Below are 27,214 nucleotides of genomic sequence, written 5' to 3' on the forward strand. Positions count from 1 at the left end.
GGATATACTTTTTCTTCGTGCCGAAGCGCAACGATTATACAAAGGGTATTTCTTCCTTCGTTGTACCGACTGCAGTTTCCGCGCATCACGGCGCGATCTTTCCTCTCGGAAATACTAACGACTCAAGCTACTATACCTCGCGCCAGTAGGGCGAGAGAGACTTTTGTTATGGCGCGGATAAGAACCCGTTGCATAAACGCTAAGAAAAATAGAGTAGCGCAACGTATAAGCTTCATGGACCCATGACGGGAATATCTATTAAGCGTCCGCGCTTCGCGGAGAATTAACGGCCGCGCAACAAAATCGCCCGAGGAGCCGAGGGAACGTCACGATTTCCCATTCACGGTTTTGCACGATCGCCATTACCGTCGCGCACCCGCGACCGCGCCGCGCGATTCTACACATTCGGATGAGAGAGGTAACGCTCGCGAGTAACGGCGAGTCCAAAGGGTGCGATGTGTTAAAAAAGAGAGAGATACCGTTGCCGCCCGAGAGATCGGTCGACGAGAAACCAGGGCGACCATGAATTGCGCGATTCGTAAATCGAGCGCAAGTGCACGGCGCGGCACGGCGGTGAGTCTCTGTCGCGGTATCTTACAATTAGATCGTTTCAGTAATGCCGGATGAAATGCCCCCCTCGATCGATTCGCCTCGTGTGCCGATCGATCCGCCGGCCGATCCAAAACCGGATGCGTCTTTTTTTTGCCGAGCCTTCTCGTCACGCTTGTATAACGAGTTTAAACAAGTTTAATCACGTTTCCTACGCAAAAGTCGATTTCACGGCAATATGAACAGGCGAGAAATTGTGCACAGCTGTCGCAGTTGTAACGACTTCCTTCTCTTACGTTTCTTTACTACATTTGCTGTATGCTTCTGAGTCTATCATGAAAATACACGCAGAAATCATAACAAAGTTAAACAGTTTAAGATCATTGCATACACGTGCAGTGTATGATTGAGTAGGACGTCCATTATTGTAGATTTTCAATATTTAACAGCCACTTGATACTCACAAAATAATTCAATTTCATTCTGTTTGCACAATGCCAACGTTTCGATACAAGATAGATGAGAATAGTGCTTATCGATTTCACCAAAGCGCCGATAATTACTTGCCAAGTAGAAAATTTCAATTTTAAGTAAAATATTTGTTGAAAAAAAACCAAATATAAATACTTTCCAGCACTCTCTTTTGTCAAATGCACCCAGAGAAAAGTTACGTTTAAATTGACAAAATAGTTTCTTTAAATTATTATAATTTCTTTGTGTTGAAGTGAAAATACCTTAGAAAAAAATAAAAATTTGATTTCAAGAAATGACGTTATTAGTCTTGTTTAAAATAAATAAATTACTTGTTTAAATTTGTTCATATTATTTGTTAAATTTAAACAAATAATTTTTCAATTCAAAGAAAGTACTGACAGAAATATAAGAAATAATTTACTTGTTCTGGTATTGAAAATATATTTCTTTCATTAAAAAAAATTATTTACGTTACACAATCAAACTATTTCTTTAATTCTAATAAAATAAATAAAAAAATTTCTTTAAACCAAAGAATTTTTCTTTAACCGTGCAGCAATGGACAAATTTCATTGATTCAAACAAATTTTTTTTTTATTCGAAGGAACTTTTCTCTGGGCGTGAGAAATGCATTTTATCGGGAAACAATACATCATTTTGTAAAAGATAAAAAAGAACGTATAATTCAAAAATAACGTACACCAAGGAGAAACGTGATTAATAAACAAAGATTACTCATCTTCGGATCAAGTATATTTCCTTCCGCTTATCTCAATAGAGGAACGTCTGACGCAGATGATACATGTAAAAGAAGAATCCGTTCGTCGCTTGGTAGCGCACGGATCAGTGATGCTTGACGCCGCTTCACACAGGTAACACTTGAACAAGCACTGTTCTTTCGCGGCAATGCCGCTCTCCCACGCGCGTAAAGCCTCGTTTCATGGAACGTGCGCCTCAGCAAAAAGAGAAAGAGAGATAGGAAGAGAGAAAGAGAGATAGGAAGAGAGAAAGAGAGAGAGAGAATCCTCTTAAATTTCTTGCCTATTCTCCCTCGGGGTTGTATGTGCCATCCTTTCCTTCTCTCGCGCTAACGCGAGCAAACGGGCGCGTATGCATGCGCGCCGCGCGATTCACAAGCCCGCCAGGAAGACTTACGAGCTCTCTTCTCGGTTAATGGAATACGCGCGCACAAGAACGATGGACCCTCGCGACCGCACGGCCAGTCCATTTAATTACCTCGAGTCCTATTCCATCTCGAAGGCTCGACTCTTGTCAACATCCACGAGGGGGAAGAGGTAAGAGCGGATAAACGCGGAAGCGACTTGCATCAATTTCTGTTATTAAAGACATCTTTTTATTTGCCACTTCATCTCGTGCGTGTAATCAGGAAGATTGAAAAGATAGAGCCGCTCGCGCCACGATGCCGATTCCGAGCCGAATAACAAAAGTTGCCGCTAACCTGCGCGATTGTAACGGAAAGAAAACTTTTAGGGAGTTGTTACGTTTCTCTTTCCCCGAAGCATAGAGGAAGAAGTTTCCGCAAGCATAAAAGGAACGCAAACAACACAAGAGCGATGAGGAGGCGTCTATAGAGTGAGGTCGTGACTCGACGAAGAATCGAGAAATCGTTTCCCGTCGTACCTTCCTTATGGCTTTCCACCTCCATCATCGGAATGTTCCCGGTAGCGAGAATCGGAACTGCGAGAAGAGCGCGAGGAATCCTTCAAAGATTATTGCCTCGTAACGACGCCGACTAGCGTATAAAACAACATTTCCTAAAAATATTGGAAACGCAACTCATGTCGTTTGTCAGATTTGAAAACGTTTAACGCTCGAAAAACCGCGCCAAGAACAATCTTAATCGGAAAATAAAATTGCAAATGTATAATTAATAACTGCATCTTCAAATATCCATTTGCCTTTAGTAACACAATAGTGAATAAACGTGATTGTAAAGTAATTTGCAATTACTATATATAAATTATCTACATAAACGCGATTATAAGTTCATTAATATGTCTTTCATTGAAAGTAACGTTAATATAACTATGAAAAAATTGGCACAATAATTTCTGATTATTTTTTTCTCTTATTAAAAGATTCGACAATAATAACTAAAGTTCTATTTTTCAACCTTCGTTTACCTTCGCAATACTTTGTATTTTTTAAAGATGTTTTAGCTATACAATACGAGTTAAAGGTGTAATCAAAATTAAAAAACTGAAAGTTTTCTAGATTTATTCTTCTTTTTCTAATCAAGAACAAAAAATTTGGTCGCCAATGTTCGAATTTTGGCCCTGAAACTACAAAGGAGAAAACAATAAAGAATTTAATTTATAATGATAATGTGTGCAGCAAAAATTACTATATTTTGCTAGTTTGAAATAAATAACTTTTAAACAAGTATGTAAATCTAAATAAATTTTTGCACCGATATTTATTAGAACTTTAGTATATTATATACATAAAAATTTTGATTTAATTGTTAACGATACTTCTGCATCAAATTTGCAAAGAAGTACTGCAAAACTCGATTAAAAAAAAATCAATAGTAAAAATTAAATAACTTTTAAACCAATAAGTGAATTGTACTCAAATTTTACACAGACACTCAAACGTAATACTAAAATATTCAATAAAATATTTATATTTTTGATAATGTTTTAAGATGTGATTCATAACATCCTTAATATACTTTTGATTATAAAATCAGAAATTAAAAAAAAAAGCCAATTTAGTTACTGAGAGCGTTAATAAATGCCAAACGAATAAAAAAAATCAAGTCTCATATAGCAATCTACGCAGTTATTTTCACAGAACGTATCTCGAATAAGTAAGACGTACGCGTAACGGCAGCAAACAAGATACTAACCAACTGGAAAAAAAATTTAAGAGCCTATTACTGAAGTAAAGATATACATCGGAAGATATTATACATTATACGGAGGATCTGAAAGGGTCTTATTGCGGTCTCGATCGCGCGAAATTTCAGATACCGCTTTATCGAAACGCATTATTGGCAGCTTCGAGAATTGGCAACCTCACAGAGAAGAGCAGAAATAAAGATTATTGTTTCACGCACGTTCAAAAAGGAGATAAAATGCGTCGGAGATAAAATGCAATCGCGAAATACTCGCGGACGAAAAAGCAAACGCCTTTTTCTCTTCTGAAAAGGCGCGTCTTCGGAGGCGGCGATTGCAACCGGGACTATCGTGGATCACGTCTCGGAGTCTCTGACTCGTAAGAAACCCGCGCAACCTCATCTGCAGTGCCTATACAAATGGCGATGCTATTGGCAAGTCAGCGATCAGCGAACAGAGCTTACCGTGAGACCTAGAAAGAACTCACATCTGCACATTGCGGCGTCTTGCACGCTACGTGCCACTTAAGATGAATGTTTCCATGTTTCATTAATTTTTATCACACTGAATTCATTTCTTTGATGAGAAGATTACATGTAGATGTAGTGATATGCGCTCACGAAGCATTGCAAGAACATATTACATTAATATGAGCAATATTTCTGTATATTAATTTAAGAAGTAAAAGTTTTATCGATAAATTACCTTTTTCAAAAGTATATATATAAGTAGGAATAAGAACTTCAAAATAACATCATAACAAATGTAACTAAATATAAATGTAACAAAACTATTACTCTCAATCAAAAAAGGAAGATGTCTATTGAGTTGTTCTAAAAGTTCAAAGTTTGCATTTAAAGTTTGGAAAATTTATACGTTTCAATCAAAATCAAATCTAAACTGAACAATTTGAACTATTTGAACTATTCAACTTGAGTAGCCGACTCTCGAGATTTAACAAACAATAGATACAGGCAAATGAGAGTCCAGCGCGGCTAGTGTTGCGTAAAATCAGATATGTTTATTTATAGTAACGTTTTCAACATTTTCCGTACGTTTCGACTCAGCTTTGGAGTCATCTTCGGCGTGATAAAATTAAAATTAAATCAAAATTAAACTATTTGAATTGTTTACAAATAAAAATCCCATCTATTGAACTGTTAAAAATGTCAGAAAATTCAATGTATTTTTAAACATTAAATTTAAAATACAATAAAATTTAATGTATCTATAACTGAGAAAAGTATGTGCATGAAATTTAACGCATCTTTGACAACGTTAAATATTTTTTAATGTATCTGTGCTTGAAATTTGCTTCTGTTACATTATATTAAATTCTACTGGCAACTTTTAACAATAACTCTTTTATCGTTAGTCACTTGCGTCTCTCTTTTAAAAGATAAAATAACATAAATTTACTGAACGGAAAAGTGCTTTCTTATCGCGTTTTTACTTATCACAGTTGTACTGTTCAGATAATCGAAAAACTGTCCGTAATGACAATAAAATTCCAAACTCATCAAAGTAACGGAAAAGGTTATACGCTTTTTCAGAAAAAAAATTGGCATGTATCTTCGTCGATTAATCGCAGCGAGGATTATCAGGTGCACCGACCATTTTATCGAAGACGACGCGGATGGACGCTCGCGATGGGAGGTCTGACAGTTGCTACCAACGCAGATCGAACCAACAATATAAGAAGATCGGTAGTGAGTAGTCGCTGCCGTCTCAAGGTCTTTCAACTAGGAAACGATCGGGTTTGCCTATACCCATTAGCTCGGCGGATAGGAAAGTAATTACCGATGCATAAATCCGCCGATTGGAAGCCCCACGGCGAGGAAGCATAACGGCACGAGAAAGTGGCGTCTCCGTGAGTCGCTCGTAATTCGCGAGGTGCAAGTCGTGTCACGTACGAGCCGGCCGTTTTGCGCGTTCCGGAGGCCAAGCAGGAAGCGTCCGCTAGATTATCGGGATATAATCCTGGATAATTGTGGGTATTCTACCCCGATCCTCAACTACTTAATTAGCGCTGGAACCCGACTCGTACTCCGGAAAGGCCCACGCGATTCCTCGCGCATGGTAACGCCTACCGAAGCCGTCGCTGCGTGGAAATCGTACATGTTGCACTCTCCTATTTTCTACCCATTTTTTTTCTTCGCTCAATAAGATCGATAACGAGATCGAAAATGAGATCAGTATATTATATTTCCTCGCTATTAAAGCATTTGAAACCCGATAGAGGCGCGATTATATAAAAATAAGATCTTTAATGTTTTACCTTAAAACGTACCTAAATGCTAAACGATGTGCTAAACGATTGTTACAATATAATTAACTGTTGTAATTCGATTGTTACGTATTTCAACATTATGCATTTTTATTTTAATCAGACTCTCAATATGACTCTCAATATATACTTGTTGATGTAATTGTTAAAGAACTTTTCATCCTTTTTTTATCGCGTCAAATATTAATTAGAATATCTTTCAAAATGTATCAGCATGATAGCGGTTTTTTAAAATTATAAATAACAATTTAATTCAAGTTTTAATTTAATATTTAATTCAAATTTTAGGAATTAATTAGATAAATTCTCCGCAAACATAATTTTTAAAACAGCACGTATAAAAAATTATACAAAAAAAATCTAAAAATTTCGAAAATTTTTTGTATTATACTATAGTATATCAAATTTTGTATTATACTATAGTATATCAAATGTGTATATAGATACGATGACTATATAGGCTTTATTGTAAAAGATATTCCTTTATTTTAATTAATTATCTTTCAGATTTATTTAATTTTTCGAAATTCAATTTTGTCTTTTATTGTAACAATATTATTGTAACAACATTACAATATTCTTTTTTAATTAGTGTTTCAATGCCTAATATTGTACTAATGAGTAAATTAAAAAAAAAATAAATTTTTTAATATAAAGGTCAGTTATCTCAAATACGCTATGCAAGAAAATTTCGTAATGCGCAGACTTCTGACAGGCACAAACTGATTTAAAATCACGTAGCATAGAACAAAGCTTTAAAATTTTCACATTTGTCAATTAGTTTCACTAGTCATCATATATATGAGTCTTTATCTTAAATTTATATTTTATTTTATATAATATTTTATATTTGCAAACTTTCTATTTCATACAAAAATATACAATAAGTATTTTTTATGTGTTGTTATAAAAATATATAATTCTTTCGTAAATTCAGCAGCTTTTTGTATGTAGAATTATATATGTATGTTATCATAAAATTTATAATGCAAATTAAATTGAAAAATTTTTTAAATTTTATTCGTTACAACTAATTAAGAAAAGTGTATAAATCTTGTTATATTCAAACTAATAACCGCAAGGATTCATATATTGGCAATTTAATTTGATTTGTTAAAAAAAAGATGCTTAAGGTTTTAAAGAAGCGTGCTGTGAAAGATCGCTTCCCGTAATGAACGCGCATTTATGGCGTGTGCGAGAGGTACATCGACGAACAGCATCGTTAATCGGTATGTCTCGCCATTATGGTCCAAGATAAATCTAAGCATACTGTTGATTAATCTCGCTAACAAAAGCGCTCAAGCAACGCCTGGTTTCATTGTCGGTCCAATTCCCTCGATTATTTCAATGCGTCGCGTTGTTGATCGAAGAAAAGAAAGCTCAAGTCACGATCGGTATCGCATTGAGAAAGTTCAATCGCTCGGCCTCGGTGATCACATCTGCGCCGGCAGAATTGGCCGAGCGGAACAGAAGTAAACACCGTAACAAAACCTAATACAGTGAATCGATCCATAGACAATGCGATAAATAACAAAAAAAAAAAATACTTCAGAAGAATCAGCTCTTAAGAGTCTTTCTTTAAAAATGATAGATGAGAACTCAATTACGTACTCTAAAAACGCGAATAATGCTATTTGAAATGCCGTCTAATAAAACTAATATTATTGACTTGACAACAATCAACTAATGGCACATACATACACACACACGTCTAACAGCAGCTGAAGAAAATCGGAGTGATAAGTTACGGATAAACTGATAAGTTACCTTTTTCAATCGCAATCTGAAAACTAGTTCACTAACTCACTTTGCTTCAGTCAACTCCCTGGCAAGAAACGTGACGTCCAAACGCCTTCGTCGCGCACAAATTTCAACTTTTCAATGCGATTCATTCCCCATTCAATTTCGCCATATATTCACCGCGTGTACCATATTACCAGGTGAATAATAAATCAGCGGGATGCGCGTATCGGAGAACCGATAATTCCGCGACATCCGTTGCGTTAAATAAAGCTAACAAACTGGGGGAGATTCGTTTAAATCATTCTCAGCCTGTAATTTATAGTGCGTCTGCGTGGACTTCTTAACGTCGAGACGACGACCACGCAGACGTAACTTACGGCGGGTTGTCGATTTTTTGAATCCCCGCTACTTAGTTGGCCGCAAGAAAACACTGTTGCACGTTCTGCATCATTAGGTACGCCGTGCTCCGAAGTGCACCGTCGTGCCTATAGTGACGCGGGGAAGAAAAGCGCGTTGCGTCGAAGACCGTCACGATTTGCGGGGGAATCGCGTGCAGCGTGGGCTTTCGCTTCGAGGGCATACCTTGGTACTTCAGCAGCGCAATTTCTTACAAGTACATACACTTATGTATCTATGTTCCGAAGCATTGCCGGTAACTAAATGCGGAAAATCCTCAATTGAATAAAGAAACACCATGATATCCGATGGCAGAAAGATCAATACATAAAGGGATCGCCGTATCCTTCTATCTTCTATATTCTATTTATTATATTATTTACAGTACGAATTTTGATTTATTTCACCGCTGTAATGCTTATTTGAAATCTATTAGACATTTGGCAGCAAACGAGCCATTATATATATGCTTAAATCCTTTTATATAATAAATAATTTAAATATTTTTTTCTACATTTACTTTGCTTCTACATTTATTTTACTTTACTACGTATTTTTAGGGAATTAATTAAATTGGTGAGACAAAAAGGCACGAGTTACATTTTTCAAAATTCAATATTAGCTTCTCAGTATTAAAAAAAAAAAAATGGTTAAACCAAGTTTTGCTCAAAATATCTGTAACACTTCAAAAATAGGCCCTGGAATAAATTTAATAAAATTAATCATGTTAAACTATGAGAGAGCTTTTACGGAAAAATATTGTTAGACTAGTGAAAGAAACTATTGCAAATTATTGAAAAGCCATTCGACTCCAATATCGTACACTATTGTTTCAATAGTTTCTTCGCGAGTTCAAGTATTTTTCCAACAAAACTAACAAAACTTTTGAGATTTAATTAAGTATGTCATTCAATAATACTTTTCGCACATTCTTGATTTTTGAAATGCTCGTGTATAAAATAAAAAATTTAAATTTCAAATTTGGTCTTTTCGCTTTTCTGCACTCAACATCAATAAGAAAAAAAAATAAATAAAACTAAAAAAATAAAAAAAAACAATGCAAAATTTTATATAATATTATAGTACTCTAAAAAAATTAAGCGCGACAGTATCGCGCGACGCAACGCGAAGCAAAGCGGAGCGAGCGAGAGAGCATGATCGCGGGCGTTCGAGCGTTTCGAAATGCGGCTATCGCGTCATTACGCGATAATTCAGCGAGGATAACGATAAACGGTTGTGCCGGCAGAGGCGGCGAGATGACGAAAATCCGAGAGCGGTCACACGGTCCGGTTTCCCTTGGCCGGCTTCTCTCCGCGGGCGCCGCGGTTGGTCATCTTAGATGACCAACTCTACAGAGTGTAGGCGCTCTCCGCTCACGCCACGTCTCGATTTCGCGCATTTGAGATTACGCGTATCGCATATCGTAATTTTAGACGCAATCCACGCCGCGTTAACTTATTTTTAGATCACGTTTCCTTTCATATCTCTCCTTCTACCTTCCCCCCATCCCTCCGTCATTTATTTTCAATTTATATCTGATTGCAGATTAAAAAACAGGCATTTTTTTTATTTGGAGTAAAAAAACTAATTTTTTATAGTAAAAATACTATTTTTGCCAAAATATTAAAAAAAAGAAACATAAAATTTATTTCTCTTCATATTTATTGTTAAAACGTTTGATAAATGCGTTTGATACGTTATTTCGATATTATTTAATACTTCTGTGAATTTATAATTTCAAATCAAAGTAAAAATCCTTGCATTGTGTAAATAAACGTAAGCTTTAAATTCATTTTTTGCTTTCTATCGACAATGATCTACGTATCCATAGCTACTCCGTCATTTAATCATTGTATTACAATGATCTTTTGATTATTTACACCTATCTTTATACAGAAATCTTTTAAATAAAAGCAAAAACTAAATTCTAGAACAGTAATAATACAGCGTTAAATCACTACTCTCCTACAAGTACTTTATTTTCAAAAATATCAAACTTGTAATAAATTACAATAACACTCTGATGTAAGAAATCTAACGTAAGGTTTTTTTCAATCTTGTATTGAACAAAAGTCCAAAACACAAAAACTTTAAAACTTACATTATCATAAAAAAGAAAATTAAAGAATATATACCAAAAAAGCCAAAAACAAAAATAGAAAAATATAGAGGATGTTCAATAAATAATAAAATTTAGTATGTCAATTTAAAAAATTGATATCATATGGGACGGAACAACAAGTTTCCACCCGCAATCTTCACCAGTCTCAAGTGTATACTTAATAAATAGTAAGTATACAATTAAAAACTTTGGAGTGGTCACAAAGCAAACGTTACAACATAATATTAAATAAAAATTGTACCGAGTATCTAGTCAGAAATGAAGTCATGCAAGTAAAAAAAAGTAAACGTATTATTATTTTCTTAAAAACTATAAAGAGTTTAATATATAAAAACAAAAAAATAATTAAACAAAAAGATAAAAGGAGATGAGCTCTCTGCTCTCATTGCTTATTTTTAACCTCTAGATTTAGATCTTTAAATTTTAAATCTTTAAATTTTAGATCTTTAAATCTTTAAATGCCAGGAACGAGTGTTACATTGAAAACGTGTCTACCCATTTCAAATTCAATAATCAAAAAGGTGATTTAGGGAAAAAGAAACGTGACTCGTGCTCTTTCTACATTGATTCAATAAGATAAAATAAATCTATCTACTTATTCATTTAATTAAGACATTATTCTGTATTTGTGAAAAAATTTGCCACTGAAATTCCATTTGACGATGATGGAATAAACCGTGTAACTTCACATTGCGATCGACGAAAAAAGCATGCAATCTCTGTTGAATGACTGTCGAAGTTGCTTGTATGAAACTATCAGCTTTTTGCGAGTCGCACACGTGTCGCCAGATTCGAGACAGGCAATGAAGGCAATCACCTCCTCCGCGCGAGTAAATTATCATGGCTCCTCGGAGGCAGCCAGTGGGAGATTAATTTCAACGCGCGCGCGCGCGCGCGCGCGTACTTTTCCCCGCGAGAGTCACATGGCAAAAAAGTCATACTCGCGTATATATTACGGTGATTGTAGTGGTGCGCACACGACGTATAGATAGATCCCCCTTTGTCGTGATCTACAACCACGGCGAAGCAAATCGCCGTCGCGCATCACGGGACGGGTGGAATACGTCCCCGAGGCTTTCTTCGCGTCCTTAACAACCGAGTGACCGAGACACGTGGATGTATATGACCGCCTCTTCAGCCCGCTCCACATATACCCTCTTTCGTGTATACCTTGATACGCGACGCAGCGAGGAGACAGACCTACGGTGAATCTCCAACGCGCTCGCACGCTTCCACTCTTATTCCCGTCCTGTCACGACCAGTCGCATCATTAGGCCATCCGGTATTACAAATGACGTTCGAAGGGACTCCCCAGGCTCCTCCACCTCTTCTTTGTACTCCCATTCTCCCGCCCCCTCGACCTGCCAATCTGTCCTTCTCTGCCATTCTTATTTGTTCCCTCCGTCTCTCTCTTTCTCTCTCTCTTTCTCTCTTGCTCTGTCCCGCAACACGGATGCAGCGGGGACGCAGCGGCGAATCTCCTCCGGCTGCTCCGCGCTGGAGTCTATCTCCAGCTGGTTGCCGAGTCAATCCGGCGAAACGTCGCTTTAACTGGATCGTACGAACGCCACGGCAAAAAACTGGCAAGCAAGTCATAAGCATTTATGAGTTTCTTACCGGCGATAATAAGTTTGGAACGATTGCTGTTTGTATCATTGCGTGAGATGTACTGCGCCCGCTTTTGTTCTTCTACCCGATGGTGACATTCTTGGGACAGTTGTCTTGGAAGTGGTGCATACGTGTACACGAGAGAAAACCCGTGGTGCCGTATTCCCGTGCCTTATTTGCACCTTCTTTTTCGCCCGTTCGACCGTTATTAACATACCGATTCTGCTTCACGAGATTTGTTAACGCGAGAACCAACATCGATATATTCCCGGCGTTCGTCCTTCTGTCGTCTGACCCCGACTTTACCTACTATTCACTCGTACAATCGAAGACACGGTCTCCCGACCGGTCCCCGTAATGAGCGATCATTCCTCAATACGTATCAATACTGCATTAGCCTTCGCGACAGTCGTGCACACGCGCCGCGCTTCGTGGAAATCGTGTGAACCGCGATGTACGGGCGAAAAAATTAAAGAACAACCATTCGCATTCTCTCGTCGGATACTGGCACGCGGTTTCTCTCTCCTTCTCGCATTCCACGCGTCGCGAATAAAACCGCGTCTATCGTAATTTCCGCAAAAAGATCATCCGCAGCGATTGCTCTGTAACGACAGCCGTGCCAGGAAGATTTAAATGCGATCTACCCGCATGTGCGATAGCACACGTACAGTCAATATCATGCAGCACGCGATCGATTTTTTGACACGAGCAACTAGCTCACGCCTGACGGTGGTCAGGCGAATAAAGAAAAAGGGAAATGAGGATGAGAAGAGGCGCGAACGTGAGAGAATCCATGGAAGAGATATAGAAAGAAATAGCGAGAAACAACGTACGCGGGTGAACAGGCGAAAACGGTGAGATGTAAGAGGAAAGGTCAAGCAATGCGTGGAGATAAGATGAGATAAAGTCGGCAGTAAGGGCATAAAGCAGCTATGAGAAGAGAGAAACGAAAGGGAAAAGGCGTTTTATTACGGTCGGAGATATGAGTCCTGCAGGATAACGACGTTACGGTGGCCAAGAAAATCGCGCCGGTTATATACTCTTTAGAAAAACAGATGTATCTAACGCAAAAGCGTGTGACGAATTTACGATACGTCTCGACATCACTGTAAAATTAAGCAATACCGGAAGGTAATCAGTTTGACAAAAATGAACACGGTCATAAACCCTATGAACGTTCTTGTGGGAATCATATTGATTTTTTAAGACGTTCAAAATAAAACCGAAACGCTCTTTTCTTACAAAATGTGGAAATATTTTAAGACTGCATAAAGTCCAAGTGTATTTAACGCTAAAAAACATCAAAAGATAAATTAGAAATAATATAATTTTTTTCCAATAAAGTATAACAGTTAATTAATATACAAGTTGTCCATGATAAACATTCGAGATTTTAACATCGTCTTAAAAATGTAGAGAGCGATTTAGTTTTTTGTTAGGTGTCATCTATAGTATTATACGTTGAAATTTAGGTTTCATCTGTATTTTCGTCAAAATTACGTCTATTCAGAAGAAACACAAGCTGCAATTTCCGAAGACAGAATCCATTACAGTTCAATGCAACTTTCGTTGTATGTTTAAGAAACCGCCGCTCAAGAACATCAAAGAGAATGATTCGCCGGAGATGTGTAGTGTACTCTCCCCTTGGCTTCTTCAACACTCCCTTACCTAGAAACTTCCAAAATCATTCTTTGATGCTCTCCTGTTATTAGTCAGTTTTTTGGACATACAACAAAAGTCCCATGATAATAAATTTTGACCGCAAACTACACCACAGCTAATGCTTTATCCCGAGTAAATGCCATTTTTATGAAAACCACAGCACCGAAAATGCAAAAGAAATAAATTTCAGCGTATGTGATATAAAACGAGACAAATCGGATCGCCGTATCTGCATAATTTTAAGCACCTTATCGGATTTATAAAAGATAAAATATATTAAAAGGTCCCAAAGGTTAATCGTGAATATCCTGTATAATGCATAATCTTTAAAAATTGCAAGTTTAAAAATTTTATTCTATACTAAATTAATATAAGAAAATATAAAATATCTTTAACTAGTTTAAAGTAAAAAAATTATTTTAAAATAGACAAAATGTTATTTATAAACTTTTAAATGCTGAAAACAATATCGCAAACCAAATTTCACACACACTTCAAGTTTTCAAAATAATTAATGTAAAAATTAGTTTTTTTGCAATATTTGAGATTTTTTTGTAAAAATGGTTAACGTTGGAAATCTGATCAGATACCATAAATGTATTATTCATTCCTTATAAAGAGCAATTGTTTTATTTTGATATCTTATTTTTTATCCGTACTATGAAAGATCAAAGCTGGGAACTACTTCTGAGATAGCGTCGCACTCACGCTCAGCCATCGAGTGGCAGTGGGAAAGAATGATTTTATCATTTGTCCTCCTTTAGATCATACAATTTTTGTCCAAAACATTTTTTTTCGAAAAATTTAAAATGGGCAATTAAAATGAGATACCCTATATATAAATATACATTTAATGGAATTTAATAGAATAATTATACTGTATGTATGCATATATCAATAACTTTAACTTTAAGTTCTGAAATTATAAAATGCAAAGTAATTTGTAAATTAATTTAAGTAACTAATTAAATCTCTTTCTATTAAACTTCAAAATACATTCTAATATAATTTTTTAAAAATAGTATACTGTTAAAAACGTCATAAAATTTAATATATTTTTAAGTTAAACATTAAATTTAAAGTACATTAAATTTAATGTATTTATAACTGAAAAGTATGTGCATGAAATTTAGTTACACTTTTGACTTAAACTTTAAATGTTTTTTAATGTACCTGCTTAAAATTTTGTTTCTGTTAAATTACAATAAATTCTTTCATCAATTTTTAAAAGTGTATATACATTTGAAATAAAATGACACAGAAAACCAAAACATTCAATTGTTAAATTTTATCCAAAAAACTGTAGCATTAAAGCATAAAAAAAAGATGTATGAAAATAACGATGTGTATATTAATTCGTAAAAATTAATCTTCTAAAATAAGTATCTGACAATTAAATATAAATTGGTTACAATGTTAATATTTATATATCAACTGAACATCAATTTATCAAAACGAGAAACACCACAAAAACTAATTAGTGCCGCGTAATGAGCATAGAGGAGACTAATGGCATACAGAAGCGACAAAACGGAGGTGCAAAACGACAAGGAAAAAGAAGGAAACAGACATGAAAAGAGAGAAGCACGTGAAACGCGACGCGATTCACAAGGTTGCGACAAGGTAAACTCAACTAACGTTGTCAGGGTGGACAAGGAGCACAACCGACAACCGACCGACCGACCGACCGACCAACCAACCGGAGAGCGAGATAAAGCTAAGCTAAGAGGCAAGTCAAAGCAAGTCAAGAAGAGCTAGGTCGAGACGAGGCAAGGTAAAGGCGAGTAGGGACGGGGTATAGCAAGGCGCATTGGCGAGGCATGCTAAGGCAACGGGTCCAAAGTCGCCGTCGTGCCTCGGTACGAGGCCCCGGTGGCGCGTTAACCTCCCGCTCGAACGCAGTACGCTCTCGACTCTCGCGCAGGCCAGGTTGCATCAATCCTGTTGGTCGATCCGCCGACCACGTGCAACCCGCCAACAGGCGGCTGCGAGAGGAAAGTCACCGAGATCCGATCGCGTGCACGTGCCCCTCATGTACCAACAGCGACGATATCGCCGACACAGAAAGGAAGAGAAAGAAAGAGAGAGAATAAAAAAAATAGAAAGAGTCCTCCGATTCGTGTCATGTGTCATGTGAAACGTATTCGATTAATTGCTTCTCGATGAGAAGCTACAGAAAGCCAGTAAAGTATACAAGTGCGGATCAAGATAATCGCAAAGATCAGGCTCAAGCCCTCGATCTATATCTCCCGTACGTCTTCGCCGTTTACGAGAATTTAATTTCCAAGTGCGCGAGAGGATAATCCGAGGGAAGTCACGGCTATCAAACAGAGAGAGAGAGAGAAAGAGCGCGGATTAAAACGGACGTCGTAAATTAATTCGCGGGAGATTCCGATCGCGCTCGCTTGAGCTTTGGTTTGCGAACAGTTTACACCGGGGGTATCGCACCGTGACGCCGCGCCGGCCGGCGGCAAATTTAATTCCGAGGCGCGCTTCTCACGCCTGCGAAATCAGTCCAACCGCGCGTGGAATGTGACGATTAAAAAAGAGGCGCGCCGCGTCATTCCCGACCGAGTCCGTTCCACTTTCGACGGGTCGAGGCGAAAATGAATTCGAAATGGTCACGCTAGTGTGCGGCGCACGTGAGCCCCTGGCTTTTTTACCCCGGCGAGATGCAATCGCAACGCCATCGGCACAGCCCACGGGCTCTTCAAAAATGTTCGCGCTTCAATGACTCGTAGAGAGAGGGGGAGAAAAAAAGCTCGGGATCGGGCCAGAGAAACCCTTCGACACGGAGATCGGAACGGATCGGAATAATTGAATTATCGAAAGCCCGGAGGCAGGAGAACGCGGACCCCTCGGGACGACCATACATGGTCGTCGTCTGCCTACAAAGCCGAGGAAGAAGCAGCAGCATGTCGTCGTGATCGCGTGGGAGGTCGGGACATCGAGCACGGCGCTTTTTACGCGCGAAACGAAGCGGAGAGGCAGATTCGTGCGCTCGCTCCGGAACCCACGGGCGGACGGTGCGGCGACGCGTTCACAGCCGCGCATTTTACTCCGTATCTGTCCCCATTGAAAATACACTGATTCTGTGACGAACGGATCTTTCAAGAGACTACTACGTGACTAGCGCCGATCGCTTCCTCCGATGCATCGCGAGAACGCGTGCCGAGCCGAAGGCGGCCGACAGATCGATCCGGATGAGATCACCCGAAGAGAGATGAGGGGAACCTGATTCAGAGCAAGTTCGTGCCGCCAAGTAGGCAGCAACTCGAATAATTATCTACAACTAGTTCGTTAGCAAACCGTGGCTAAATCTTCACGCAAATCACGTCGCTGCGTGTGAATGAAATTGAAAAGTTATTTGACAAAATACACGCAACACGCAGAAAGAATGTTGTAGAAAAAATAAAATGGGGACCGTGTGAAGGGATTGCGAAGCTGTGAACGATTTGAAAGGACCACGTGCGTCATATCGCGTGACAAAACAAAAAGGTCGTATATAGAATGAAGTGAAAACTGCGTGAATTGCACAGCGCTGACCTCACGTGTCAACGTCCGAGATGCATTCGTGGCTGAAGTGCATTATCGGCAAACTCCGCTTGCAGAGGCGTCTAGCGAAATAAAAACTGTCAGCGGGACATGTCGTCGCCCGTTGCGCTCATGACAAACGCGCGCGACGAATGAAGATTTTTGCTACGGGTAAAAATAATAACAGAGAAAACGAGCAGCATGCCGGTCGCGGGAACGAGGAGATTATGCAGAGTGGGACTCGCCGCGGTCTTGGTCACCGCGTTGTGCATCCTGACTCTGCTGGACTCGCCGCCAGCACGACTCCCGGATCCACCAACCGATCCTCCTCCCACGCCTGGTAAGCAATTTTCCTCGTCCGGCACCTCTGCGCAGGGCGCAACCGCTGCGACCCTTGCCCTTTTGTTATCGGCGAACGGTTCGTCGGCGCAACCTGAAAGGAGCTAACGCTACGCATTGGCATCTAGCGGGATTTTTGCTGCCACGCGAATCAGTTGTTGTGTGATTACAGATAAAATCGTGAGACAAATCGGTCTTGTTTCACGTAACGTGACATCTCGCGAATTCGATTAACCTTTTGAACTTGAAGGATTTCGCGGTGAAGTCGATTATGAAATCTATGACCTAGTAGATTTTCCTATGTTATAGTAGATTCTCAAGAAACTTCGTTTAAGCAATCATTTTTAATTACCATTATTATTCTTTACCGAATTAAATTTCTTTTAAACTGTTTGAAAAAAAATTTGTAAAATCAATAAATATATTTGTTCTTCCTTCACGAAGCATAATTTTAAGTTTTAAACAGTCAACAAAGTATGAATATATAAAATATAAATATATAAAACCGAAAAAAATCAATATTATGTTCTTACTGTTACAGATGTTTATAAAAAAAGCAATTTGTCAAAGCAATTTGTTATATTAAATTCATACAGAGTTTTATAATGTGATGCATGCGTCAAAATATATTTTTACAAATAAGTGTAAAGAAACTCGTTTTTTTTACACTCAAACATCAAAATAATATTAAAAGTAGTAATTAGGAAAAAAGAATTAGTGAGAAGCAGACGCGCATTTCAGTGCGCAACATAATTAATAAAGTTTGTTTTAAATAAATATGTAAAATAAACTTTGTTCATTAATTCTATTGCACACTATGATTCGCGCCTGACTCTCATTAGTCTTCGTTTCTAATTATTCCTTTTAAATTTGAAAGTCCTATTAACTATTATGGAAAATAATTATTTTAAAATTAATAATTATTTACATTTTCATAATTTAATACTTAAGAAATTATTCAATAAAATTTTATAATAGAGTTGTAATCATCTGACAGATTCTAATTACGTATTTTAATTATACTGTAACATAAATTTTAGATCACAATCCAAACAAAATGATGCTTATAGATTTTTAGTTGCTGAAAATGAATCCGCTAATGAAGTTACTTTATTTTTATAACGTAACATTTCAGAGAAAATTGGATTTAAACATGCCAAAAATGACTACTTTGTATACTTTTGAGCTAAAATAGTTCAAAAATGTTTCGTAATAAAACAATTTTATTTACAAATTTTAGCAATTTAAAATCTATAAAACTCACGTATTGCATCAACTGCTTTATGTAAAATTTACAATTATAAATTAAAAGAATAAAGAGTGATAATGATCCGCTTATGTTTATATACCTGCAGAATTCGTCGATTATGAATTTATAATCAAAATTGTCAAATATAATATGTAGTCGGATATAAACAATCATAGTTTTACAAATAAAATGGCGGAAAAATAGTGCAGTACTTATACGTAATTTTCTCGTAGAATTCAACAATGTTATTTGATTTTATTAAAATCAAAATTTTAAAAAATTGTTTAAACATTCATTGTTCAAACAAATTATATTTGACAATTTAGATCATACGTTTATGATTGACAATCCCAAAAATCGTTATGTGCAAGGTATTTAAATTGCGTAAGCAGACCACTTTTCCTTTCTTTCAACTATAATTTTAAATTTTAAATTGCATTAAGCAGTTATTAATATAATACATGAATATTATAGATTTTAGATTGCTGGAAACGTATTTGTAAATGAAATTGCTCTATCATATTACATTTTTGAGTTATGTTGACTAAAATGTACCTAAAAGTAAGTTTTGGCTTTAAATCTAATTGTCACAAATACAAAGTGATACAGCAATTTCATTTGCGGATTCGTTTTCAAAAAATCTGTAAGAATCCTCTTATCTAGTTTGTGATCTAAAAAAATGTTATTTGTTACACACAGAGTGTTATTAACAAATTGCTTATTTAGACAATGCAAGATAAAAATATATATTGTTAGTAACAGCCTAAAAGCACCTTATACCACATAAGATGTTCGTATAATGTTACATATGAGTTATATGTAACATTATACGAACATCACATACGTCACAAATCAAAGAAGGAACGCCCATCTTTTTATCTTTACGTACGATAATGGCGACGGAAACGGGAGGGAAATATAAAAGTAACAGTGGCAGTTAACGTACAACTCGTGCAACAGTTTAGTTATCGTATAAACTAAAGTTCCTTGACACGGTATGAAGATTCGCACGCAATAAACTTGTTCGAAGTACCCGCGAGCGTTTGTTACTCGGTACGCGCTATTTCCTAGTCTCGTGAAGATTCTCAGCATTGAAATGTTATCCGGCCGTGCGGAGAATGAAGAGTGCTGCTATCTGCTTTTTTAAATGCACGTTCATCGCGAGTAATTGCACGGGCACTACGCTTTCTAATACTAATAACGAATATGACTACATAAATGGCTCGCTTCGAGGGCCGATACCGATCAACGCGCGCTACGCACCGCGAAGATTCAACCGGAGCCCTGCACGCAACGCCCTGTGCGCCGCTTACGCGCTTCGTACCCCCCGCGCGCGCGCACGCGAGAGAGAGAGAGAGAGAGAGAGAGAGAAAGGGAAGCTACGAAAAAAATACGAAGATAACGCATCGGGTGCGTGAGTGCAAAAGGAAGGCGATACGAAGTTATAAATAAACCTCCGGAGCTTTGGAATAAAGCTCGCCAAGGACGTAAATCTCGGCGCTGTTCTTTGGTAGTAGCGACTTCATTAGTCGACGTAATTTATGACGTGATTCATCGAGTGACCGCCCGTCGACTCGTGCGCTTTCGTGTAATTCACCTTCGCCTTCTACCATACAAACATTTCGCGGGAATTATGACAGCCGATCGTACGGCCGAGACCGAGACTGCAGACCGGGAGAGATATCGTATTCATGAACCACAGCTCGACAAGAGCCTTCGAGATTCGTCTGCCTCGTAAGAAGATCGTCTTTCACGGACGAGAATCAAACAGCCATACACGCATACACGCGTTTAACGCTTAATACAAATTGTGAATATAAACTTAGATTATTTTTATGACGTGGAAACGAACAGATTTAGATAATTACTCGGGTAATAACGATGCGCGATGGGTAATAATTGCGATTCTTATCAAGATGTACGAGTTTTGGGGTCACGTACTTCAATTAGTTAAAGACAAGTGTTCTCCTTGTCGGGAGTAATTTCTAACTAATTAGGCGGCGGGGCCTTAAAAATCGGCACGATTTATTCGCAGATTTATCTCTGTAGCTAGCCGTAGATTCGCTCTCTCCACCCTGACAGTGCGATTTCCATGAGAACGCCGCGCCGGTGTGCATTAGCGTATTTTCTAGCATGGTACGAATGCCTCTCTCGCGCGCGGGCCCGCGTTTACCTTCTCGTAAAGCTCGCGGAGCGTAGCCGCGACGGACGGTCGAGAGGAGGCGGGCGAGTAAAGGGCACGGAGTCACGAAGAATACTCGTGGCACGCAAACACGTAATACCACGGTCGGGCCCCGGCTCCGGTTGGGTCAAACGCCGACTTTTAACGACACACCATGACGGGACGATCATCACGACCCCCCCCGTTCGTCGCGTCGCGTCGCCCGCGGAGACGATGGATCAGTAGGCTCGTCGTCGACCAGGTCTTCTCGTTACCCATACGCTCTCTCGGGCGCCGAGATCGTCCGGGAAATAGTTCCCGGGCGTCCCCGTCAATAACGCTCACGATCCATATACGTCGAAGACGAGTAATTGCAAACGAGACGAGTCACGAAACGTATATAGTGCCATAAATTTACCCGCGGACACGCTGTGCGACGTTTCATATTTTTGTGTTTTTTTTTTCTGCTTTATCTCTTTTTTCTCGTCCGGTCGCCGCCGTCGTCATCGCCGCCAGCACCACCATCGCCGCCGTCGCCGCCTCTGCCGTCACCACGGTCTGCTGTCTCGCAGAAATAATTATAAACGAGACGTAACGAGAGTCCTTAAAGCTATCAACAGCGTAGATTTATTATCACCCTCCAAGTGCAGAGCGCACTCGGAATCTGCATCCGCGCGAACCCTGTCGTATTCCATAAATACATTTATTATAAATGCATTAATGTCTAGAAAAAAGAATGGGTATCTCGCTACGAGTCCGCGCTCCGGCTCGTGGCCGCATGTAGAACGAGTTTCTCCGCGGAATACGGGATAGGCGGCGAGTATTCAACATTAGGGAGCCTAATTAGCGATCGCGCCGATTGAAATTCCGCCCAGCTCATTCTCCCTCCCTCTCTCTCTCTCTCTCTCTCTTTCTGCCTGCGCTTTTCTCCCTTTGAATATTACCAGAGCGTCCCGCTGAAATATATGGTAATTGCAATTACGAGAACTATCGTGCGGCACTGATAAGCGAGTGAGCGATACTGAAGCGAATTTTCTAATTCAAGCATAGCGAGACCGAGCGAACGTGAATGCATTCATAATACGGCACGTTCGTTTCTTGTGCATAAACGCGTCATTTCCGTCCGGTGTACGTAGAGTCAATGTCTTCGCATCGACTCGCGATCTTCGCGGCGAATAAAATCGAGAATCGATCTTCGACAATAAGTTAACGTTCATTAAAACGAGCACAGCCTCGTGGAAATTATAAGATGATATACTAGTAAGCGGAATGCAAGCGATACTATCGGTGTAATAGCATAAAAGTTCTGATAAGCTACGGACAGTATGCAGTGAGAGTATACACAGCGTGTATTAGCGGTTGCGCCGAGCACACTTGCTCTTACAAGAAAACACAGTCAACAGAAACTAGTTAATTAGTTAACTCGGATGAAACTTTGAGTATAGAGTAACACGAGTTACATGAATATGCATTATTCGCCTTTGAATCTGGATAATATAGAAATATATGAAGAAAGCATCATATCTAAACACTGTAAATTCTAATTTGAGCAAAATTTACTATATAAAATTAATAAAAGTTATGCTGTATTATATAATATGTATATTCAAATCAGGACATCATATTAAAATATAAATACTACTCAAAACGAAATAAATTTCTAAATCATTCTAATATCTAATGCGTCATACGTAAAAATACAAAATTAAAAAATTTTTTATCTATATTATAAGATCTTTAAAAAATGGATGACATTTTATAATTAATATGGACATGAAAAAATATTTATTGTTCAGATATTTTATTTTCGATATCCTACTCACTTTCGATCTCTGCAGTGCTAAATTTATTGCAAATTTTTATTTGAAACATCTTTGCCTATTAAAATCTTAGTACAAATTAATTATCTAAAAATAAGTTGTTTTTCTCAATTGTAATTAGTGGTATACTTTTCAAAAACAATAAGATACAAATGTAAAAATTGCTCCAAATTTTATCCATATTTCCCAATTTTATCCATTTTATCCATATTTAGAGATTCCATATCAAAGGTGTTTCTTTGTTTATAATTATAAAAAAAACTTAACAAATTTGAATGCAATTTTATAAAAATGCCTGAAAATAATAGTGATATATTTTCCCACAAAAATATTATTATTTAGAAACTATCTTATTTTAACATATAAAAGAAAATTAAAAAATAATGTAGCATTAATATTATTGAGACTATTAATTTGATGCTAAGGTAACTATACCCTATGTAGCCTAAGCTTTGGGATCTTTTCTAATTTTTTGCTTAGTTTAAAATTAAAAACTAATGACCAGATTCAAAGTAAACAATATTTCTAAATATTAATTTCAAATATGGAATAATTTCAAATATTTACGTAAATACAGTAAAATTAAAAAAAAAGTGTTATTTAGGTCGTATTGAAAAAAAAAGAAAACATGTAATTAAGTAATATTGAGTACATATATTCAATATTACTTAATTACATGTTTTCTTTTTTTTTCACAAAAAGTATTAGAAAAGAATAGATAATAAAGTGATCTAATGTTATATTTATAAGCTTGTAAGTTTATTAACATAAATATATTTATTAGCATATTAATATATAAAAATACACAAAGAACTATAATATTTTTGTTAGCAATCCATTAAGTAAATAATCTTAACTTTTCCTTCTTAAAATCATGGCTTACGAATCAGAGTTCCACTAGTAAATAGATGAAAATTTATGATCTGAAGTAACAAAAGTAAAAAACATTATAATCAATATGTATTCATTATTGATCTAGGCCATATTGGTTCTATCTTACAAAGAGTTTTCTTTCTTGACTATAAATAGGATGCCACGACAAAAATATAAATTAAATACAGCGTTGTAAAGTATAGATATAGAGCTACAATAATATGAACTGTGGGGACAAATAACCATCACTTGATAGTTTCAGTAAGCTGTAACTTTCCTTCGAAATATTAAATCATGAGAAACAATTAAGAAAATTCTACTTTTAACTTTATTATCAACAACTGAATACAGAAACTGAGCAATCAACTGTTGCAAACACGTCACGTTGGCAGCCTGTACGATATATTAGCGTTATTTGTTCCATTCACGAAACTACTTAGAAACAGCAAGTAAGCTATATTGGATACACTTATCTTATTTAACTTTTTATCCTTTTGCTTCAACATAATACATTTAGTAATTCAATGGTGCATAAAATGCATTTGCAGAATACAAGCGCAATATACTTTTTATAATACGCGACTAGAAATAAAAGTCGGAAATTTTAATTGCGTTTTAAAAGATAAACGCATTACGAAGATAGTGCCGACTTCGTGATATCTAGTACAGAGCGTGTGCATTATTCCCTTAACAAAAACGTGAGTTAGCATTATTCTCTTCATCGAGCCCCACAATTAACTTCTCCATTCGCACGTGTAACGCGCTTTCTTCATTCGTTCCAATCAAACGACTTCTTAGCGTCATTCTTTGCGCGTGTTCTAGGGGGTGAACCGCCGGGTACAAGAAGCATCGTCGCTTATTCGTGGGCCCGAAGATTGGCACTCGATTACAGGCCCACCATGCAGTGCGACGGTAATGGAACGCGCGGAATGGCGTTAAACGCATACGAGCTGCCCGGCACGAAATGGCTCGAGACAATCCCGGGACAGCTCTTCCTGTACAGCGCCCACTTGGACCTCAGAATCGCCGGTTACCCAAGCATCAGAGTGATTGGCGTTAAACGAGGAGTCCTACCGCCCTCCGCGCTCTTCTGCACTATATGGTGAGCCATTTTTCACGTCGCGATACACAACCCGTTACTCGTCTATCTCTGACGAACGCTAAGTATCAAGAGAAAAGAATCACTGAAGGATACTCATAAACGAGTGCTATCATCTATCGCCTCTACAAATTGCGCAATGACACATCGACTAAATTAGTATCAACATTTCCCTAATGGAAATTCAATGAGATCGACAATTAAAATAATTAAGATAATTAAATTTGTTATTTAAGTTATTAATATAAATACTTCCTCTATCTCATTAGCCTACTAAAGTACATTATAATCAATTAAAAATTCAATACAATGTGTTTTAAATTTCAAGCTTAGCTATGCCTTAATTAATTAAACATAGTTTTATATCGTTGCATTTCAATGATTGAGAATGACAGACAACCAACTTCTAACGTTATCAATTAATCAATCTATTTGCTCGTTTTTTCCAATTTTGACATTTGAGAAAAATGTTGGAGCGCTTGTTTCTTTTTAGCAAACTTAATGTAAATTTATGACCCAAGGCATATTTAAGCATTAATAATGCATGTTGGATAAAGTATGTTTAAATTCATTACATACTTTTAATCTCTACGAAATTAAATTTTGCTAACACAGGTTGAACTCCCTCTTTTGCATACAAGTTAATTGTTTCGAGTAGCGTTAGGGCTGAGTGATGCAAATGTTAGCAGCGGCGCGAAACGGAGCATATTCGTTTAAAATACATGGTTGAAAGACCACGTTATAAATGTCTCTACAAATGCAAATTACAGTCTGCAAATGCTTTCCACCGGGATACTTGACATAAACTAACACGTTCTTTCGATCGGAAACGATGGATTAAGCGTCTCAGTTTCATTATGTTTCAGGTACCGGGAGCACGGGAGGATACGATCGTTGAGCGTGGAGGCGCTCATCTCGACGATCTGGTTAGATGAATGGGACGACACAGCGGACAGTTACACCGGAATTCTTGTAAATTGTCAATTGCCGTTGGACGGCTCGATACGCAATGCGTCTCGGGTTCACGTGGGTCTGAATCCCTGCTACGAAAATACTAGTCATAGTTTAACGATCCGCTCGGAATTAGGTGACGAGACTTTCGCCGACCGGAAAAGGCGCCAACAATTCACCCTGTGCATTAAAGGATTGGACTTCGACGAGGATATATCGCACAAACTAATAGCTTTTGTCGAGCTACATCGTATTCTTGGCGCCAAGCTCTTTTACTTCTATGTATTTAATGTGCATGAGAACGTACTGAAAGTGTTGCGCTTGTACGAGCGATCGAACGTAGTACGATGGTTCACGCTTGACCTACCGGGTGATTTGCCAAACGAGAAGACAGCTCGAAGGCGGTTCTTCAGCAAGGACATTTGGACAAAGAGGAGAATGGAGCTGATCCCGTATAACCATTGCTTCTACGAAAACCTTCACCGGTCAGAGTTCGTGGTACCAATTGACATCGACGAGGCAATTGTACCGACGCGTCGGAAGACCTGGCACGAATTGCTGTTGGACGAGCGTGTGAAACTCGGCAGGAGCTTCAAGGACTTCGCTTCGTACTCCTTCGCTTCGTACTCTGTGCGGAATGCCTATTTCTTTCCCGAGTTGCAAAACAAGAGTCAGACCGATCGGTTGACCGGACTCGACGAGGAACTCCGTCGCTCGGCCGAGTATACAGACTATCTGGATACCATGAGAACGGCCAGTATTTCGCCCGAGGGCGACTCGGTGAAAAGTTTCGTCTCCACGAGGCGCGCGTTAACGGTGCACAATCACTATGCTCTGACCACGCTAAACCCATCCACTAGACGGGCTCATCATCTAGACTCAAACGACGTGCTCAAGCACCATCACCGGGCTTGCGACAGCCGACATCTCGATTGCGATCTCTTGATGGAAGACGTTAAGATCGACGAATCCGCTTTACGTTATGCAGACGAACTCAAGACGAGGATGAAGATCGCCTTGGCTGATCTCGACGCCCTGCCATAGATTATAGTGATATTGTAAATAATAAAAATTCTTTTTAAAATCTTCGTGTCGTATTATCTATCAACCAATCCTTACTACTTTAAGATAACTTTAAGATATACTTTTAAGATAACTCTGACGTCTATATAACTTTAAATAAGTTGAAACATTAAAACTATGTTCAATATTTGTTCTGTGTTAATAACAAAATGTAATTGGATGCAAAGACACGTAATCTATACATATAATTTCTTTCTTTTTCTTGGAACAAAAGTATTAAATAAATTATATTTGTCTTTATTAGTGATTGCCTTCGACTTGAGAGACATAATTCAATAATGCAAAGAACAGAAAGGCTTGGTTTATTCCATTAAAGTCCAAGAGTACAGAAATAATTTAAACGTTCGCCTACCATTCATGTCGTCCCCTTCGAAATAAAACAGGTCACCCAGAAAATGATAGC

At 37.9% G+C, this 27,214-nt stretch overlaps 1 protein-coding gene across 1 annotated transcript; it reads left to right on the forward strand.

Annotated features, from left to right (window-relative positions):
• The first annotated feature begins 15,109 nt into the window (after positions 1-15,109).
• On the forward strand, positions 15,110-26,816 carry LOC105192833. The gene is made up of 3 exons (XM_026132218.2): positions 15,110-17,576; positions 24,501-24,780; positions 25,644-26,816. The coding sequence occupies exons 1-3, from the start codon at positions 17,438-17,440 to the stop codon at positions 26,770-26,772; spliced, it is 1,548 nt and encodes a 515-aa protein (XP_025988003.2). The 5' UTR covers positions 15,110-17,437; the 3' UTR covers positions 26,773-26,816.
• Positions 26,817-27,214: the final 398 nt, after the last annotated feature.

Source organism: Solenopsis invicta, chromosome 1, assembly GCF_016802725.1.
Source record: "Solenopsis invicta isolate M01_SB chromosome 1, UNIL_Sinv_3.0, whole genome shotgun sequence".
In the NCBI taxonomy this organism is placed as follows: Eukaryota; Metazoa; Arthropoda; class Insecta; order Hymenoptera; family Formicidae; genus Solenopsis; species Solenopsis invicta.

What these genes read in the sequence shown, in the direction of transcription:
- LOC105192833 (XM_026132218.2), top strand. Translation starts at nt 17,438, where the DNA reads ATGCCGGTCGCGGGAACGAGGAGATTATGCAGAGTGGGACTCGCCGCG. An exon ending in CGATCCTCCTCCCACGCCTG is followed by an intron (nt 17,577 to 24,500) that starts GTAAGCAATTTT and finishes CGCGTGTTCTAG; the next exon opens with GGGGTGAACCGCCGGGTACA. An exon ending in GCGCTCTTCTGCACTATATG is followed by an intron (nt 24,781 to 25,643) that starts GTGAGCCATTTT and finishes ATTATGTTTCAG; the next exon opens with GTACCGGGAGCACGGGAGGA.